Source organism: Gossypium hirsutum, chromosome D02 (assembly GCF_007990345.1).
Source record: "Gossypium hirsutum isolate 1008001.06 chromosome D02, Gossypium_hirsutum_v2.1, whole genome shotgun sequence".
NCBI lineage: Eukaryota > Viridiplantae > Streptophyta > Magnoliopsida > Malvales > Malvaceae > Gossypium > Gossypium hirsutum.
The window spans coordinates 907,393-928,962 of record NC_053438.1 but is presented as its reverse complement, the minus strand read 5'-3'; the positions used below and the strand labels follow the sequence as shown (position 1 = coordinate 928,962).

At 35.3% G+C, this 21,570-nt stretch overlaps 2 protein-coding genes across 2 annotated transcripts; one reads left to right on the top strand and one right to left on the bottom strand.

The window, feature by feature from the left end:
* The first annotated feature begins 209 nt into the window (after positions 1 to 209).
* LOC107903067 (uncharacterized) lies at positions 210 to 13,531 on the top strand. Its single transcript, XM_041087945.1, has 3 exons — positions 210 to 668; positions 944 to 1,282; positions 10,692 to 13,531. Exon 3 carries the CDS (start codon positions 10,757 to 10,759, stop codon positions 13,178 to 13,180), a length of 2,424 nt encoding a protein of 807 aa, XP_040943879.1. The 5' UTR covers positions 210 to 668; positions 944 to 1,282; positions 10,692 to 10,756; the 3' UTR covers positions 13,181 to 13,531.
* A 5,397-nt stretch (positions 13,532 to 18,928) lies between these two features.
* Positions 18,929 to 20,110, bottom strand: LOC107960603 (uncharacterized). Its single transcript, XM_016896923.1, has 2 exons — positions 19,855 to 20,110; positions 18,929 to 19,641 (listed from the first exon to the last, which is right to left on the bottom strand). The coding sequence occupies exons 1-2, from the start codon at positions 20,108 to 20,110 to the stop codon at positions 18,929 to 18,931; spliced, it is 969 nt and encodes a 322-aa protein (XP_016752412.1).
* Positions 20,111 to 21,570: the final 1,460 nt, after the last annotated feature.

The window sequence follows — 21,570 nt, the reverse complement described above, 5'->3', positions numbered from 1 at the left end:
AGTAATATATATATAAAAAAATAATACATAGTAGGATAAAGCTATGCACATGAATTTGAAATAAATTGATAAGAAGAAATAATAAAAATAAAATAAAAGTAATAGTACAAATAATAATAGGATTAATAAATAATAATAATAATACTAAATTAATTAGTAAAAAGCACAAATACAAAAGGGATTAAATTGCAACTAAAACAGAATTACTAGGGAACAAACATAAATAAAACCAAATAAGGGCCAATATGCGATGCCAGAATAACATGGAGGGTTAATTTGGAAATACTTCCAGCTCTCAAAAACGCTGTGCAGCAACAAGGATTAAAATGCCACAAAGGTAAAATATTCGGGCCAAATTAACAGAGGAGCAACGAGTTTAATTAAAACGCATCGCAAAAAGGGAGGCCCAACCGCGAAAATTTCCCATTTAGGGCAAGAACGAGCGGACCCTGCTTGCGGGTCGGGTCGACGCGCGGATCTGCCCCTATCCAAACGGCACCGTTTTTTAAAACATTTTAAATCTAAAAAAAACCCTAAACCTAAATATTTCCATTCAAAATCACAGAGGACAGGACGCCGCCACCAGTTTTTGCATTCTATGCCGACCTCCGCCCATTCGACTACGTTTTACACAGAGAAAAAGAGAGATTCATTGGTGCTTAGCGAAGGTAAGCATATATCCCTTTTATTTGTTTTTGATTTTGCAAAGAGAAGAACAAAGGTAAACCAAAAAAAGAAAAAGAAAAGAAATCGGAAAAACCACCTCTGTTTTCTTCAATTTCTCTGCCTTTTTGTATTTTTCCAATCGTTTTTTTTACAATACCCCCCATTTTACCAAATGTATTCTTCGGTTTTTATAGCCGAGATGTACAAAAGAAAATAAAAAACTATCTATTCCGTTACTTGTTGCATCTACTGCCGTTTGAATCCGTTTTTTCCGCAGGTATGGAGGCCATGGAAGAGGAGGTGTATGTGCTCGAAGTGCATGCAAGGCTACGTGCACGACGTGCGGAGGCGACGTTGGGGCGGTTGCTGCGGCGCCAGTTTGCTGCCACTGCTTAAGGTTTCTGCTATGTTGTGTTTTGTTTAGGGCCACATTGTAGTTGGGCTAGGGTTTGGGTTAGTGGACTAGGTATTGGGTTTGTAATATTTGGGCTTAGTGGGTCTGATGTAATTAGATTTGAGTCTGTAATTTGGGCTTCATTTATGGTTTTTGGCCCGGGCTAAAAATTGGGTATGACAGTAGGCATAAGCAAGAAAGAAACGAAATAGAAGCTAATTGGTAGAGACTCATCTATCCGTTCAAGTTTAGATTAAAAAAGAGAGAAAGAGAGAGGGGTAGTGAAAATGGCAATTGCATGGCCAACGTTTATGGTGCTCAAATGTGAGGCGAAGAACAAATATTTGAGCTATATGCATGAGAGTTGCGATTGTAATGGGTATTTCAGATTTTCGGAAACTTTGGCTGGCAGTCCATACACAAAATTTGAGGTGGAGAGGGCCAAATGCAGTGGGGAAGATGGGTTCGTGCACATAAAGAGCTGCCACAACAACAAATACTGGACACTGCAACAAATAAGATCCGAATTATGCATGTGCAATCAGGTTGCTACTTATGCTTATGCTGGGTAGATCCTCCAAAGTTTAATAACTATGTGTTGGCAAACGACAAAGTTTTCGATGGTGATAATTCCTGCGATCTCTTCACAGTCATCGACTGGGAGTTGCTTGCGAATAAGCCATTTGCGTCGCCAAGGTTTATGGTGCTCAAATGTGAGGCAAGGAACAAATATTTGAGCTATATGCGTGAGAGTTGCGATTGTAATGGGTATCTCAAATTTTCGGAAACTTTGGCTTTCAGTCCATACGCAAAATTTGAGGTGGAAAGGGCCAATGGGGAAGATGGGTTGGTGCACATAAAGAGCTGCCACAACAACCAATACTGCAAACGAGTCAAAAATGTTTCCATCACTGGAAACTCAAAAGAGCAGTATTGGATTTCTGCAGCAGCCGACAAGCCGGTGGAAGTCCGATCCAAGAAGTCGTGCACGTTGTTCAAACTTATCCCGGTAGACACTGCAACAAATAAGATCCGAATTATGCATGTGCAATCAGGATGCTATTTATGCTTATGGTGGGTAGATCCTCCAACGTTTAATAACTGTGTGTTGGCAAACTACGAAGTTTTCGATGATAATTCCTGTGATCTCTTCACAGTCATCGACTGGGAGTTGCTTGCGAATAAGCCATTTGCGTCGCCAAGGTTTATCGTGCTCAAATCCCATCAGAATAACAAATACTTGGGCTTTGACCATGAAAAGGGAGATTATAAAGATGGGTATCTCAAATTTTCTGAAACTCGGGTTGCGAGCCCATATGCAAAATTTGAGGTTGAGATTGCTCAACGTGGGGGCATAGATGGCTTAGTGCACATAAGGAGCAGTCAGAACAACAAATATTTGGTTTCCGATGAAACCAGAATCACCGCGACAGCCAAGAAGCCGGAGGAAGACCGATCCAAGAATTCATGCACATTGTTCAAGCTTATCTCTGTAGATGATGCAGCTAATGAAGTCCAAATTTTGCATGTGCAATCGAGAAAATATTTATGGGTAAAACGTGAAACTTCCAACCTCTTGACGTCCGAACATCTCGAAGAGAATATGTTCACAATCATTGATTGGGAATCGCTCGTGTTTTTGCCAAGGCATGTGGCATTCAAAGGAAACAATGGCCAGTATCTTTGTCTTCGTCAGATCGAGGGTCATCCGTATTTGCAATTTTCATCTGGTGATATTGGTGATGCGGGTGTGACCATGGAGGTTTTCATGAATAATGATAGAAGCATTCGCATCAAGCCTGCTTGTTCCAATAAGTTTTGGCGGCGGAGTCTGAATTGGATTTGGGCGGATTCTGATGACACTACCAGCAACATCAAGGACACCTTGTTTCGAGCCTTCAAAGTTAACGACCAGACAATAGCTCTTCGCAATTTGGGCAACAATAACTTCTGCAAGAGCCTCAGTAAGGAGGGAAAGACTAATTGCCTTAACGCAAATGTCTCCTCTATTACAAAGGACGTCAGGCTTCGAGTGGAAGTGCCTGTTTTGGAAAGGAAAATTTATAATATCAAGTATGATCTTGATAATTGCAGGATCTACGACGAAAGCAAACTTGTGATTGCGATGAATTCTGCTAGTAACTATACCCGGAAATCCGAATCTTTAGACCTGAAACTTTCTTACACAGACACCCACATTCGTACTTGGAAGGCTAATGTATCACTAAAGGTAGGGGCAAAAGCTACCATGAACTTCGAACAATATCCAAAAATTATTAAGGGGCGCATCGAGTTATCTGGCGAAATTCAGACAGGATTTGAGTGGGAAGATACCAAGACAGTGACCTCTGTGATAGATGTTCTATACAAGGTTGTTTTGCCTCCGATGACTAAGGTGACAGTGAATCTGACTGCAATAAATGGTACATGTGATGTTCCGTTCACGTACATGCAAAAGGACTCTCTTTATAATGGCAACATTGTCATATCTGAAGTGCAAGGCGGCACTTACACTGGTTCTAATTACTACAGTCTCAACTTTCAAACCACAGAAGAATCACTCAGCTCTTCCATTTGAGCAACTACTGCTACTGGGAAGGCACGACAGGATCTGAGTCAGGCAGGGTGTGTACGTAGGAAACTAAATAAGACCGTGCTGCTTTTATGGAAGCCAATGTGTGTGTGCACTTTTGTTTTTATTATGTATCGATAATATCATGTAGTTTTTATATGTGAACAGATAAAGATATTTGTATGTGGTGTGCTCAAATACTCTAAATATAGTGTCCAGAATGTGTTGTTTTGAAACTCACACAGCAAAATATGAACTTCAAGGCAATCCAATTAAAAGAAATTTACTTCCATGGGAGCAATGAGTTTTCAAGCAATAAAGCCACACTAACACATGATGGAGCACTCTCATATGCAGAGCTCTCGAATATGGAGAAGGGTCCTTTTTACACATACGTATATATTAATAATAGCTCGAAATATAGTGGCGTTCACTGCTTGGCAAGAGACCAACCCAACACAGGTACAAAGTCATCAAGCTTTGCATTTAAAGGGGTGAAAATAGTGAGTAGGTATGTTGAATAGAAGAGACTAACCTGTTTTAGATCAAATTTTATCATGTGAACGCAAGTAATTTTGATCAATTATTGATATAAAATTTCAACAAAATAGAGAAGATGGTGGAGGTTTGGAGCGGTTCACTCTTATAGAGTGGAGAGCTGTTAGTGATTGAGATGAGGGGCTTGAAATATGGTGCATGGTTCTTAAAAAGTGTATCTAGAGAGGTCTTTTGGTGGAGACGATTGTGGCTGGTGAAGCAGCTTATAGTAATAAAAATTTTTTTTAGTGAATTATAATAATAGAATAAAGCCTAAACAACAAATGCGACTTGAAATAAAAAGCTTAAAAAAAACTTTTTTTAATTAAAAAATGACTTTAATATCCTACCATCGTTATATTTATAAAATAGAATATCGAAAGTGGGAGAATCTTTTTGCAGAAAAGAGAAACGTAATAGAAGTCGTGCCACGAGCCTAGTCTTTTTTTTTTCTTTAAAAACTAACTTATTATTTAACATTAAAATATGACTCATGACACACCTACTATATTGGCTGAATTGATTTGATGGGTTGATTTCAAATTTTATTATGTTCAAAGGATAAAAATAACCTTCAATTACTATTTATATTTTATTAAAATAAAAATATATTGATATTTTAATAATTTAATTGAGAATCAATTATAAGTGACATAAATTTAATTAAAATCTTTATATATAATATAGATATTAAAGGTGTTTTGTTTTTAATTTTATAAGTGAAATTAAAACATTTATTTTTAAAATTTTAAAATAATGTTTTACAAAAAATGATAATGTTTAATCTTGTGAAATTAAAACACATACCTCATTAATTTGGCAAATAATTAATCAAAGTGGAAGTAAAAAACAGGCGCTATCACCTAATTTCTTGGGGCCATAGGGAAGAAAAAAATTCCAAAGTTGAAATTGCTGTTGCTTTTGTTTTTGGATAAAAGTTTATCTTTTTTTTTTAATCATTCATTTCTTTCTTCACATTAGTTTTGAAATTTGGTAAATTTTTTCAGTTTAGATCTATGTGATGTTGTAGTACTTTAATATTATATTATATAATCATTTAAAAATTATATTTTTCTGTAAAAAAAATTTTAGGTGATAACATGACGTGACTAAGAGTATCGTATTTTTACATAACAAGGCAAAGTTATGTAGGTGTAACACTCTATACTTGACCCGATCATCGAGTTCGAACTATAGTGTATCTCATTCGTTGCCAAAGCAAATACGATAAAAATAGACACAATTTCAATCCATTTTAACATTCAATATGAACATTATAAGTAAACAACATGATAAATAAACATGTCCGGGTATTATACAAGCTTACAAAAATTCATAAGCTAATCCGAGATCAAACCAGTACTGAATTGTAAAGAATTCAAATTATAGAGTTGATGTCACGACGTGAGATAGTTTCTTGTCGCAATGTGACATACTAACTTGGCCTCGTCGGGATGACGGGGTTCATAGTCACATTGTAGCTTGGAGTCCAACCCTCGTCACGACGAGAAATGGTTGACGTCATGACGTCACATACGATTTTTGCAATTATAGTTTCTCAAAACCTATAGTTTTAAATACACCAATGCGTAACCAACTTCTACCTTATTTTTAGCCAAATGGACAATCCTAGTGAGTTCCATATTAAGTCATAACACTTTCTAATCACATAATATCACGTTCTAACCATCAAATACTTCCGGTCCAAAACTATCCATATATCCAAATGACATTCAACTATCGTATGTATTACCTTAACATCATTTCAAGACATAATTATATATGTATAGACTCTACTCTCAATTTGCAAATGTTCCATTCCAATAAAACAAATCCCTAATGCAATTCAATTTCACACCAATATCAATAAGATCATTAGCATATCTAACATTATTATACCATTTCAACTAAGATATTAACCATTTGGATGCTAAAGTTGATGCTTAAGAATCTTGAACTGAATTTAACTCGCATACGGAAAAATAAATTGTACGCTAAGCAAATTTCTCAATGGTAATTCTACAGTTCAAATCAATATAAATAAATTCATGCAATGCTATACATTCAAATCATAGTCAAACTCATGAAAATTTATATTCATTTTATATGTCTAAGCTCATATTCATTTTAACATAATGATTCTTTATACTATTTTCTCATATAACATTCATTTTGCAACAACATTCCATTTCATTATCATTTAATCAATTCTTTTATTATTAACCCTATTAGCTAAACACAGACTCGGTACGGATATAAGGATCTGTCACCTCAGGTTGCCTGACAACGACGACACTATATCAAAATATAATATCACCCCTGATTGCTCAACAATAATGGTTTTCTCAACTCAATTAATTTGTCACCCCGGGTTGCCCGAAAATGGTGGCTTTACTCAATACTCTATCCTTATGGCATGCCAACTATGTCCGACATAGTCTGAACAGCTAATAGGGTAACCAAATTCCAATTCATTATGCCATTCAATTTATGATTTAACATGCTAATTTCAAAAAACAATAATCAATTTAATATGTAATTCAACATGTTCCAACTAAATTTCAGACCAATTGCATATATCAAGCAAGTCATGAAATTCTCTATTATATTCAATTTACTCCCTACTTTGATATTATTTTAGCTCAAATAATCATCCATACTCAGCTCCAATTCCATTAGAATTTTTTTTCTTTTTAAAAATTTTAAGGGTAAATTATACCCAAGGTCATTGAACTATTAGTAACTTTATTTTTTGGTTAGCCAATTTTAAAAAGTTACAAAATGGTTATTAAACTATTTAAAAGTTTTTTTATTTAAGTCACTAATTTATTAGTATTTTTTAATAAACTAAATTATAGTACACTCACGATATGAGTAGAATTATTATATAATAAATTTATTAAAAAAATATAAGAATTAAATGAGGTTATGATAGAAATGGTAAAGTCAACATATTGTAATCATGACATTTAAAAAATTCAAATCCTATTAATTGCATGTATTATTTAGTATATATATATAAAATATAAAAAGAATAAAAACACCCTTAATATAATATTTAGGTTAAAATATACTCTAAGTCGTACTCTTTTTATATTTAGAATTTATTTAGAATTTAGTCCCTCTACTTTATCGTAAGGAATTTGGACTTTTTACCTTTTAGATTTCAAAATTTAGGTTTAATTGTGAACACTACTAGAATTATTTTATTAAATTTATTTTATTAAATTTAGGTCCATTAAAACTTCAATTTTTTTTATTTCAAATATACAAAGAGTACAAGAATTTGTATCATATTTTAATTTAGTATTTATTACTTTATAAAAATAAGGGACTTTTGGTAATTTCACAACTGAGTTGAGACTCGATTAATGAGTGACAACAATTCTATCAAATACTTAATATTAGTTTAGATTAGTATAGATTGTAAATAGACTTGATAATTTGAATACTTTAGGTTAGAGTTTTATTATATATTTTAGGGTAAAGTATAAAAATGGTCACTAAAGTAGTGCTCGCGTTCTATTTTGGTCACTAAACTATTTAAAATAAATTTTTTTGGTCACCAAATGTTAACAATTGTTTGAAATTTGAAGGAAGTGCTGACGTGGGCTTTTTATTTATTGATCTAATAATAAATTTAACTCTAATGTTTACATATTTTATCGATTTGATCTTAAACTAAAAAATACAATAAATTTAGTCCTCCATGTTTATGGAATTTGTTATTTTAGTTCAAATTCTAAAAGCAAAAAGGATGTTGCTAAGAGCAATAACTACACAAATAAATTGATGTTTAAGTTTGTAGGCATTTCTCTATGCACTAAATGAGAAAGCAGAAAAAAGATAATTATACAGTTTAATTTCCCTACATCTGCAGAGCCCCTAGGTCAGTGAGAAATATGCATTCTCTTCAATAATTACAAAATGAACTTACTCAATCACACAGATCGCGATTGTTTCCCTCACCCTTGCACTTTGAAAATACAATATTCTCACCACTGGAAACACTCCTTGTGATCATAAAAAATAAAACCACAACAATAGGGTTTACTTAAAAAATAACACTCTTCTAAACGTATTCTCTCAATATCAAATTAATTAGTTGCCTAACTCTCAGTTCATTTTTTAGGCAAGTCTTTCAATTATATAGATGTAGATTCCGAGACTTGTTTGATCCGAATCCTCGAGGATTGAGAAGGTGAAGGACCGAGGGTTGAGTCCTCGCAATATGGACATACCACACAAGTTAAATTCGTATAGAATTATCCTTTTTCTATTTGATTTTGATTATAACAATGTTTTTTAACCCTTAAATAGATATAGTCGAAAATACTTTTGTATCATTCGGTTTCTCTAGTCTTGGTTTTTCCGAAAAGAATTTTCTACCAAATAATCTCAAGGCGGTGTCGGTATCAAAAACAGAAGAAGCCATGAAAGAAGGTGAGATTGAACAGAGTTTGGGTACAGCAGAAGAGAAATATGGTAGGAAAGTCAGTGAAAGCAGCAAGATGATCACTCAGGAAAAGCAAAAGCAGTAGGAAAAGCGCATCATTGATCACTCACGCGGAATACTCACTGTTTCCATTTTGACTTTTCTTTTGTAAAAAGTGATAATGAATCGAAAATCCAAACATATTAAATGAGCCGATAATTTAACCTAGTCAACTATCGATTTAATTCTAAAAACATGATTAAAGCATTATTTTTACACAAGTTTGAACTCTAAATAATTGAGAACTAATCCAAATCGTCATTGATCACTCAAGCGGAATACTCACTGTTTCTACTTTGACTCCCACAAATTACCTGCCTGCAAATTAAATAATATCTCAACCTAGTCTCTGATTTTTTTTTGTCTACATTAATACTAGAATTTCACAAATTTGATCCCTGATTTTGTATTCTAAAATGTTGTGATGTTATTATCTAATTTTTATAGAAATATATATATTTAAAGGTAAATTTATTAATTAATGAAAGGAATCATATAATTAAGAGAAAAAAGTAACAAATACTCCTCATAAATAGTGAAGGATAAGCTCAAACAACACAACAAAAACTTTAGCCTCAGTATCATGACCCGACCCATTGATAATTGGCTTTATCACAATTCAAGCGCGACATATATAGAGTGATTGCAAACACTTAATGCGATAAAGAAATCAACCACGGATGATCTAAAGCGGCGGGTAAAAATCGAAAAAGGATTGGAGCATTCACCAAACTAGAGAGGACGACAACAAAACCATCCATAAAATCACTTGTAAAACTAAAGTTACTTGTATAAACAAGACTAAAAAAAATGCTACAAAAACATATAAAAATTCCTAAAACGAAAAGAAAAATATATTTTTTAAGTGATAATATAGTACAATATCATATTATCATGTCATCACATTACCTAAAACTAAAAAAAATTATCAAATTCTAAAACTAAAGTAAACCAAAAAAGTTAAGGACTAAATTTTAAAAAAATCAAATTCAAAGATTAAAAGTTAGTTTATCCCAAAGTAAAAGCAATAGCGAGTCATTGATTGATGGAGAAACCCCACGTGGAATGCACTGTTTCAACTTTGAATTTTCTTTTTCCCTGTGGTTCCTGAAAATAATGTGATACAGCCTTTCCAATTTTTGGCTTCCACTTGGATTTAATTATTTGCCAAATTATTATTTATTCTAAAATAATATTTTAAAAACTAAAAAATAAATAAAAGGCATGATAAATTTTTTTAAATTTCACTTGTAAAATTTAAAAAACCACTATTAAAATATTAAATAATAATTTTTCTTTACTTGAAGTTGAAGATATGCAAAATCAGCAGCATTATCTCAATCAACGCACAATAACATAGATGTAATGTTTATGGATTGCATTCTACATTGTTATGTCATAGAATTCACATTTAGTATTTTAATAATTGATGGTTGAACAGGTCAAACTAATAATTCCTGATTCAATCATTCCGATCGATTCAATTGCTAGACCAACAATAATTAATTAATTAAAAATTTATAAACTTTTAAAAAAATAAAAAAATACTAAATTGGTTCAACTTGTTCAATAGTTGATTTTTATCTTGGTTTTCGATTGTAACCAATTTTAAGTAGTTTTTGAGTTAATTCGTTCAACCCCTTTGTTCGGACTGTTATATCAATAGTTCTCAATTTGTCCAACCTAGACTTATTCCAATAGCACAAGACACATCATCAAATCTTGACAAAATCTAAATTTAAGAATCAAAGTAGACCTAGTTGCAAAGTTTAGGGATCAAAAATTTATTTTATTTGTTTTTACTTGATTACTTTGCTATGCCAGAATTCACTGTTACTTTATAGCTTTTACTTTGAAAAGATGTAATGTTTATGGATTGCATTGTCTTATTGGTCTCTCCTTCGGTACTTTGCTTGAACATGCGGGAAAGAATGTGATTTATAGAAACCAAATTTTAGTTATAAATTGTGAAGTCTAGGAGGTTGTGGTAAGCATAAGCAAGAAAGAAACGAAATAGAAGCTAATTGGTAGAGACTCATCTATCCGTTCAAGTTTAGATTAAAAAAGAGAGAAAGAGAGAGGGGTAGTGAAAATGGCAATTGCATGGCCAAGGTTTATGGTGCTCAAATGTGAGGCGAGGAACAAATATTTGAGCTATATGCATGAGAGTTCCAATTGTCATGGGTATCTCAGATTTTCGGAAACTTTGGCTTGCAGTCCACACACAAAATTTGAGGTGGAAAGGGCCAAATGCAGTGGGGAAGATGGGTTGGTGCACATAAAGAGCTGCCACAACAACAAATACTGCAAACGAGTCAAAAATGTTTCCATCACTGGAAACTCAAAAGAGCAGTATTGGATTTCTGCAGCCGCCGACAAGCCGGAGGAAGGCCGATCCGAGGAGTCGTGCACGTTGTTCAAGCTTATCCCAGTGGACACTGCAACAAATAAGATCCGACTTATGCATGTGCAATCAGGTTGCTATTTATGTTTATGGTGGGTAGATTCTCCAACGTTTAATAAATGTGTGTTGGCAAACTACAAAGTTTTCGATGGTAATTCCTGTGATCTCTTCACAGTCATCGACTGGGAGTTGCTTGCGAAGCCATTTGCGTCGCCAAGGTTTATGGTGATCAAATGTGAGGCGAGGAACAAATATTTGAGCTATATGTATGAGAGTTACGATTGTAATGGGTATATCAAATTTTCGGAAACTTTGGCTTTCAGTCCATACACAAAATTTGAGGTGGAAAGGGCCAAATGCAGTGGGGAAGATGGGTTGGTGCACATAAAGAGCTGCCACAACAAAAAATACTGCAAACGAGTCAAAAATGTTTCCATCACTGGAAACTCAAAAGAGCAGTATTGGATTTCTGCAGCAGCCGACAAGCCGGAAGAAGGCCGGTCCGAGGAGTCGTGCACGTTGTTCAAACTTATCCCGGTGGACACTGCAACAAATAAGATCCGAATTATGCATGTGCAATCAGGTTGCTATTTATGCTTATGGTGGGTAGATTCTCCAACGTTTAATAACTGTGTGTTGGCAAACTACAGAGTTTTCGATGGTAACTCCTGTGATCTCTTCACAGTCATCGACTGGGAGTTGCTTGCGAATAAGCCATTTTCGTCGCCAAGGTTTATCGTACTCAAATCCCATCAGAATAACAAATACTTGGGCTTTGACCATGAAAAGGGAGATTATAAAGATGGGTATCTCAAATTTTCTGAAACTCGGGTTGCGAGCCCATATGCAAAATTTGAGGTTGAGATTGCTCAACGCGGTGGCATAGATGGCTTAGTGCACATAAGGAGCAGTCAGAACAACAAATATTTGGTTTCTGATGAAACCAGAATCACCGCGACCGCCAGGAAGCCGGAGGAAGACCGATCCAAGAAGTCGTGCACATTGTTCAAGCTTATCTCTGTAGATGATGCAGCAACTGATGTCCAAATTGTGCATGTGCAATCGAGAAAACATTTATGGGTAATACGTGAAACTCCCAACCTCTTCACGTCCGAACATCTCGATGAGTATTCCCGTGATATGTTCACAATCATTGATTGGGAATCGCTCGTGTTTTTGCCAAGGCATGTGGCATTCAAAGGAAACAATGGCCAGTATCTTTGTCTTCGTCAGATCGGGGGTCATCCGTATTTGCAATTTTCATCTGGTGATATTGGTGATGCGGGTGTGACCATGGAGGTTTTCATGAATAATGATGGAAGCATTCGCATCAAGCCTGCTGGTTCCAATAAGTTTTGGCGGCGGAGTCCGAATTGGATTTGGGCGGATTCTGATGACACTACCAGCAACAACAAGGACACCTTGTTTCGAGCCTTCAAAGTTAACGACCAGACAATAGCTCTTCGCAATTTGGGCAACAATAACTTCTGCAAGAGCCTCAGTAAGGAGGGAAAGACTAATTGCCTTAACGCAGATGTCTCCTCTATTACAAAGGAAGTCCAGCTTCGAGTGGAAGTGCCTGTTTTGGAAAGGAAATTTTATAATATCAAGTATGATCTTGATAATTGCAGGATCTACGACGAAAGCAAACTTGTGATTGCGATGAATTCTGCTAGTAACTATACCCGGAAATCCGAATCTTTAGAGCTGAAACTTTCTTACACAGACACCCACACTCGTACTTGGAAGGCTAATGTATCACTAAAGGTAGGGGCAAAAGCTACCATGAAATTCGGCCTTCCAAAAATTTTTGAGGGGAGCATTGAGTTATCTGGCGAAATTCAGACAGGATTTGAGTGGGAAGATACCAAGACAGTGACTTCTATGATGGATGTTCTACACAAAGTTGTTGTGCCTCCGATGACTAAGGTGACGGTGAATCTGACTGCAATAAATGGTACATGTGATGTTCCGTTCACGTACATGCAGAAGGACACTCTTTATAATGGCAACATTGTCATATCTGAAGTGCAAGGCGGCACTTACACTGGTTCTAATTACTATAGTCTCAACTTTCAAACCAAAGAAGAATCACTCAGCTCTTCTGTTTAAGCAACTACTGCTACGGGGAAGGCACGACAGGATCTTAGTCAGGCAGGATGTGTGTATGTACGAAACTAAATAAAACTGTGCTTCTTTCATGGAAGCCAATGTGTGGGTGCACTTGTTGGAACAATGGCAGCAGCAAAAAAAAAAAAAGAACAAGACAGAGAACAAAGGAGGAAGAAACAAAAACAATTTACTTGCTCACAAACGTGCAGCAAGGAAGCAATCTGCTTTACACAAGTGATATGCTTAATTTTTCAATAAGAAAAACAATACATTTATAGCCAACTACATCAGTTATTACTACCTACTACCACTAAGTAGCCTAGTAACTTTAAAAACATTGCTTGTACACAAACAAACCACCTAAACTAGTCATTCAACACCTAAACATATCAAGCTGTCATCAGCTTGTTCATTTCCAAGTAGTTTAATCAACAAAGAAACTAAAAAGAAAACCTTGCTGTTACAGCAAGTATACATGCTGCAGCATGTCATCAAGCTGCATGCACTGTAACAGCAGCATGGTTGGCCAATTTCAACACTCCTCCTTGGACTCCATGCTGCAAATACCAATCATTCATCAAGTTTTTTGAACTTGACAGCCCTTAGATGTTTTGTTTCAAGCTGACCAATTCATTTTCAACCTTGGCTTCATTCACAAACAAATCTGACTTACACACTTGACTATCCCAGTCTTTTGTGCCAAAGATTTGTTCACCAAATGGAGTCTTCTCCTCCTTCACAGCCTTGGTTGACTACACATCTTACCTTGTTTCTTTGTTCACTACAATCTTGCTTCTTCTTGCACAAATAGTTCGTGAGTATAGTTTGCTTGCCTTCATTCTGCCATTTTGGCTTGCAATTCGACAGGCTCACACTTTGCTTACTGTCTTCAACAGGCTTGCAACTATACAACACGCATTGAGCTTCCACATGTTGCTGAGCTCACACCTTTGACAGACTCACATCTTTGCACATTGTCTTCAACAGGTGTCTTCAACAGGCTCGCACTTTGCTAAGCTTGCAGCTTTGACATCTTGCTAAGCTTGCACATTTGGAAAGCTCACACCTTTCCTTGAAACTGAAACTCCTCCTCCAGCTTATTCAAGCTTGTTTGGGGGTCTCATAAGTTTGAGCCAATGCTGTCTTCTCTACAAGCAGTCCTTAATGACTTGCTTGTGTTTTGACAGCTTCTTTCTTTTTAACAAGCAACGGAAGCAAAATCAATGGCCCCTTAAGACTTAGGCTATTGATACCATTTGTTGGAACAATGGCAGCAGCAAAAAAAAAAAAAAGAACAAGACAGAGAACAAAGGAGGAAGAAACAAAAACAATTTACTTGCTCACAAACGTGCAGCAAGGAAGCAATCTGCTTTACACAAGTGATATGCTTAATTTTTCAATAAGAAAAACAATACATTTATAGCCAACTACATCAGTTATTACTACCTACTACCACTAAGTAGCCTAGTAACTTTAAAAACATTGCTTGTACACAAACAAACCACCTAAACTAGTCATTCAACACCTAAACATATCAAGCTGTCATCAGCTTGTTCATTTCCAAGTAGTTTAATCAACAAAGAAACTAAAAAGAAAACCTTGCTGTTACAGCAAGTATACATGCTGCAGCATGTCATCAAGCTGCATGCACTGTAACAGCAGCATGGTTGGCCAATTTCAACACTCCTCCTTGGACTCCATGCTGCAAATACCAATCATTCATCAAGTTTTTTGAACTTGACAGCCCTTAGATGTTTTGTTTCAAGCTGACCAATTCATTTTCAACCTTGGCTTCATTCACAAACAAATCTGACTTACACACTTGACTATCCCAGTCTTTTGTGCCAAAGATTTGTTCACCAAATGGAGTCTTCTCCTCCTTCACAGCCTTGGTTGACTACACATCTTACCTTGTTTCTTTGTTCACTACAATCTTGCTTCTTCTTGCACAAATAGTTCGTGAGTATAGTTTGCTTGCCTTCATTCTGCCATTTTGGCTTGCAATTCGACAGGCTCACACTTTGCTTACTGTCTTCAACAGGCTTGCAACTATACAACACGCATTGAGCTTCCACATGTTGCTGAGCTCACACCTTTGACAGACTCACATCTTTGCACATTGTCTTCAACAGGTGTCTTCAACAGGCTCGCACTTTGCTAAGCTTGCAGCTTTGACATCTTGCTAAGCTTGCACATTTGGAAAGCTCACACCTTTCCTTGAAACTGAAACTCCTCCTCCAGCTTATTCAAGCTTGTTTGGGGGTCTCATAAGTTTGAGCCAATGCTGTCTTCTCTACAAGCAGTCCTTAATGACTTGCTTGTGTTTTGACAGCTTCTTTCTTTTTAACAAGCAACGGAAGCAAAATCAATGGCCCCTTAAGACTTAGGCTATTGATACCATTTGTTGGAACAATGGCAGCAGCAAAAAAAAAAGAACAAGACAGAGAACAAAGGAGGAAGAAACAAAAACAATTTACTTGCTCACAAACGTGCAGCAAGGAAGCAATCTGCTTTACACAAGTGATATGCTTAATTTTTCAATAAGAAAAACAATACATTTATAGCCAACTACATCAGTTATTACTACCTACTACCACTAAGTAGCCTAGTAACTTTAAAAACATTGCTTGTACACAAACAAACCACCTAAACTAGTCATTCAACACCTAAACATATCAAGCTGTCATCAGCTTGTTCATTTCCAAGTAGTTTAATCAACAAAGAAACTAAAAAGAAAACCTTACTATTACAGTAAGTATACGTGCTGCAGCATGTCATCAAGCTGCATGCACTTCAACCAAAACATGTAATAGCAGCATGGTTGGCCAATTTCAACAGCACTTTTATTTTTATTATGTATCGATAAATCATTTACTTTTGATATGCGAATAAATAAAGATATTTGTGTTTGGTGTGCTCAAATACTCTAAATATAGTGTCCAGAATGTGTTGTTTTGAAACTCACACAGCAGAATATGAACTTCGAGGCAACCCAATTAAAAGAAATTAATTTACTTCCATGGAAGCAATGGGTTTTCAAGCAATAAAGCCACACTAACACATGATGGAGCTCTCACATATGGAGAAGGGTCCTTCTTTTTACACATATGTATGTATTAATAATAGCTTGAAATATAGTGGAGTTCACTGCTTGGCAAGAGACCTACCCACACTAACACAGGTACAAAGTTATCAAGCTTTGCATTTAAAGGGGTGAAAATAGTGAGTGGGTATGTTGAATAGAAGAGACTAACCTGTTTTAGATCAAATTTTATCATTGAAACGTAGATGTTTTTTTTTTTCTGTGGTGAATTATAATGATAGGGTAAAGCCTGAACAACAAACGCGACTAGCGCAACTTGAACCCAAGTCACACCTAAGGTAGTGAACACCTTTAACCATTAAGCCATCACATAAGGTTCAATTGATAGTAAGATGTTGGAATTACACCATATTCCAAGAGCTCATAATGCAGTTGCTGACCATATGGCTAAAGTTACGGCTACAAGTTTCAGAGGTCCAAGTGTTTGAAGAACCATTTTATTCAGTACGGGATTTAGTTCAACCAGATTATAATGGTTATAAAATGAACTGATCGTTTTCTTAGCAATGTCGCTTAAAGCTATTTTATTTTACCAAAAAAAAAAATCTCAATCATTATTAAGAGTTTTCATCCTCTGAATTAAAAGCTCAAGCCAATACCAACCTATCATTATTAAGAGTTTTCATCCTCTGAATTACTTTTTTTTTTCTCAATCATTAACAATTACAGAAAAAGGCCATGGAGAATCCAAGCCATTTTAGCCACAAAAACTTGTAGCATATAATAAACTCTACCAAAGCCAATAAAAGCAACTCTGCAAAATTTCATTAACTAAATACATTGCAGCAGAAATAAAACAACTATGGTAATATTCTCTTCAACACTCTCACCATCATGCTTTACATGTATCCGAATGTTTAACCCCAGCTATTGCCAGTGCAAAAGCCTCTGAATCACTTATTGGTCTAGACGTCCTTCAATTCAATTTAAGAGCTGCTAAACTCTTTTGTTAATCAAACAATTTTCCATGCTTTGATTTTTTAAGTTTGTGGGTTCTATATTATTTTTAATTTTTTAATATTCTTTGGTATTTGTATATATTTTGCTTTAACTATAAATATTCAAGTTTGTTGAATATAGAACTCATATTAGATAGCTTGATATATATGTCTTATCAATTTGAATTTAATTGTTCAATTGATTCTAATACTTGTGGCGAATAGCATGGTTGTGTATGTCGTTCGAATTTGATAAAAAACTATATTTTTTGGGAATTAGTTGGAATGTGTTCTTATCTATTAATAGGATTTTGGATTATACAACCCGCTATGCCAAACGCTTGTGCAAAAGTGTTTGTAACTAATCGAATAGGCAATTTTGATTTATTATTAGGAACTTTTATGTTTTTATTGGATAATGAGAAGTTCTGAATTTCAAGATTTGTTCGAAATATTTAATAATTTTATTTATAATAATGAGATCCATTTTTTATTTGTTATCTATGTGTCTCTTTATTATTTGTCGGCGCAGTTGCTAAATCTGCACAGTTTCCTCTTCATGTATGGTTACTTGATGCCATGGAAGGGTCTACTCCTATTTCGCCTCTTATACAAGTTGCTACTATGGTAGCTGCGTGAATTTTTCTTGTACTCCGCATTCTTCCTCTTTTTATAGTTATATCTTACATAATGAATCTAAAATCTTTGATAGGTATAGAAATAGTATTGTTAGGGTCTACTTTATCCCTTGCTCAAAAAGATATTTAGAGGGATTTAGCCTATTCTACAATGTCCCAACTGGGTTATATGATGTTAGCTCTAGGTATGGGGACTTATCGAGCCACTTTATTTCATTTGATTACCCATGCTTATTCGAAAGCATTGTTGTTTTTAGTATTCGGACTGATTATTCATTCCATGGAAGTTATTGGTAGATATTCTCCATAGAAAAGTCAGAATATGATTTTTATGGGCAGTTTAAGAAAGCACGTGCCCATTACACATCATTTTTTTAGTAAGTACACTTTCTCTTTGTGGTATTCCACTCCTTGCTTGTTTTTTATCCAAAGATGAAATTAGTATGAAATTAATTATTATGTGGATAATATGATTTTGTCTCAATGAATCTTGTTTGTGTATTTGGTTACAAGAATTGAGTCTCATGCTATTGGTAAATTGAATTTTAGCCATTTCTTGTAGGATTATTTATCGATAAAGGAAGTAACCAATGGTGTCCATCTTAATTATCGAGAATGTTAGAAGAGTTTGATTATTGGAGGTTCGACAACAATTATAACCAATTTATCATAGAATTTTATGCAACTATAACAAATTTATCATAGGATTGAATGTATATATAATTAAAAGAAACTACGCATTCAATATTTAATTTAGTAGATGAACACACACCTGCCTGCATGAAGGAAATACAAACATTATTTAATTTAGTAGATGCACACACTCATACATAGACTTTCACAAAGGAAACACATTATTTTTAAAGGTGCCTCATTGAAAAACCACTCTTTATATGTATACATACAAAAACTGGAAAAAGAGTACACCTATTTGACCGAACTCAGAATTCTACACGCACAGTCTATTTAATTTAGTACACACACGGACAACAAACAAACAAGCACTATCATCTAATTATAATTTTGTGATGCCCTCGTAGTAGCAAATATTGTATAGTTGCTCTGAAATTCAAGAGCTGAGCGGCACTTCTTTGATTTCGAATCTGGTGTTGTAGAAATTAGAACCGGTGTAAGTGCCATCTTGCACATCATATATGACAGTTTTCCCATTATAAAGAGTGTCCTTTTGCATGTAGGTGAAGGGAATATCGTACTTACCAAGTATTGAAACCAGTTTTGCGGTCATCTTACTCATGCGAGACACCTCAACTTTGTGGGTGAATTCCATGTTAGAGGTATCGGTATAGATCTTTCCAAACTCGTATCCTGCATGAAGTTCCGTTGATAGTTCAGTCTTCCCATCAACCAATAATGGAAGTTGGACACCTAAGGTGGCTTTCAGTCCTAGCTTGAGTGAAAGATTAGCCTTCCAAGTGCAAGTGGCAGTATTTTGAAGAGAAAATTTCACTTCATAAAACTGTGAATGGGGGGTACTGTTTTTGTGGGTATGCTCGCCCATAACCATGACAGTCTCCTCAAGCATCCTCCGATTATCAAGGTCATATTTGACACCCTGAATTTGCCTTTCCATGACTGGCTCTTCCACCAACAGTTGGGCTTCTTGGGTAATGGTGGGGATGCATGCATCAAGGCAATTATCCTTTCCATCGGCTGTGAGGCGCTTACAAAAGTAATTGTTGCGAAGGGTGAGGAGAGCTATTGTGTTGTCGTTAACTTTGACGGGGCGGAACCAAGTGTTTCGATCACTGGTGTCGTTGGAATCTACCCAAATTCAACCCATGCTGTCCCTCCAATAATTATCGGAAGAAACGGGCTTGATGAGGAGCATTCCGTCATTTTTTACGAAAACCTCCATTGTCACATTTGGGTCGGTAATATCATTAGATGAAAACTGCAAATATGGGCGACCCTTCATGTGACGAAGACAAAGATAATGAGTATTATCTCCTTTGAATGCCACATACCTTGGCAAACCAAGCAGCGTCTCCCCGTTGATGATTGTGAAGATATCATTGGAACTACCGTCGAAAACGTGGTTGTTCGCCAACAGGTAGCGGTTAGTACCAAGGTATAAAGGGCATTTCGACTGGACATGCATAACTCGGACAGTATTTGCTGCAGTGTTCACAGGGATAAACTTGAACAATGTGCAGGAGCTCTTGGATTGGTCTTCCTCCCGCTTTTTGGCAGTGGCAGCAATCCAGTATTGGCTGTCTGAATTTCCCCCCATCGGATTCTTTTGGACTCGTTCCCAGTATTAGTTGTTTCCGCAGCTCCTTATGTGCACCAAACCATGTCCAGAAGCCGCCTCCTCCACCTCAAATTTTGCATATGATCTTGTAGCTTGTGTTGCCGATGAAATTTTGAGATGCCCATCATCCACTCCATTTCCATTGATAATGCCCAAATATTCCTCCTTGGATTTCAGCACTATAATCCTTGGCGCAGCGACAGACATTTTGTTTTATTTTTAGGCAGCAGCAATTTCTAACTATCGATTAATTTGATCTCTCTCTTTCTATGTGTTTTCACTCTTATGCTTATTCTTTACATGCTTAGTCTCAACTTTCAAACCAAAGAAGAATCACTCAGCTCTTCCATTTGAGCAACTACTGCTACTGGGAAGGCACGACAGGATCTGAGTCAGGCAGGGTGTGTACGTAGGAAACTAAATAAAACCGTGCTTCTTTCATGGAAGCCAATGTGTGTGTGCACTTTTGTTTTTATTATGTATCGATAATATCATGTACTTTTAATATGTGAATAGATAAAGATATTTGTGTGTGGTGTGCTCAAATACTCTAAATATAGTGTCCAGAATGTGTTGTTTTGAAACTCACACAGCAAAACATGAAGCAATCCAATTAAAAGAAATTTACTTGCATGGGAGCAATGAGTTTTCAAGCAATAACGCCACACTAACACATGATGGAACTCTCTCATATGCAGAGCTCTCGAATATGGAGAAGGGTCCTTCTTTTTACACATACGTATGTATTAATAATAGCTCGAAATATAGTGGAGTTCACTGCTTGGCAAGAGACCAACCCAACACAGGTACAAAGTCATCAAGCTTTGCATTTAAAGGGGTGAAAATATATTGATAATTTAATAATTTAATTGAGAATCAATTATGAGTGACATAAATTTAATTAAAATCTTTATATATAATATAGATATTAAAGGTGTTTTGTTTTTAATTTTATAAGTGAAATTAAAAAATTTATTTTTAAAATTTTAAAATAATGTTTTACAAAAAATGATAATGTTTAATCTTGTGAAATTAAAACACATATCTCATTAATTTGGCAAATAATTAATCGAAGTGGAAGTAAAAAACAGGCGCTATCACCTAATTTCTTGGGGCCATAGGGAAGAAAAAAATTCCGAAGTTGAAATTGCAGTTGCTTTTGTTTTTGGATAAAAGTTTATCTTTTTTTTATTTAATCATTCATTTCTTTCTTCACATTAGTTTTGAAATTTGGTAAATTTTTTCAGTTTAGATCTATGTGATGTTGTAGTACTTTAATATTATATTATATAATCATTTAAAAATTATATTTTTCTGTAAAAAACTTTTTAGGTGATAACATGACGTGACTAAGAGTATCGCATTTTTACATAACGAGGCAAAGTTATGTAGGTGTAACACTCTATACTTGACCCGATCACCGAGTTCGAACTATAGTG

What these genes read in the sequence shown, in the direction of transcription:
- LOC107903067 (XM_041087945.1), top strand. Translation starts at nt 10,757, where the DNA reads ATGGCAATTGCATGGCCAAGGTTTATGGTGCTCAAATGTGAGGCGAGG.
- LOC107960603 (XM_016896923.1), bottom strand. Translation starts at nt 20,110, where the DNA reads ATGGGGGGAAATTCAGACAGCCAATACTGGATTGCTGCCACTGCCAAA. An exon ending in CAACGGGGAGACGCTGCTTG is followed by an intron (nt 19,642 to 19,854) that starts GTTTGCCAAGGT and finishes GAATTTGGGTAG; the next exon opens with ATTCCAACGACACCAGTGAT.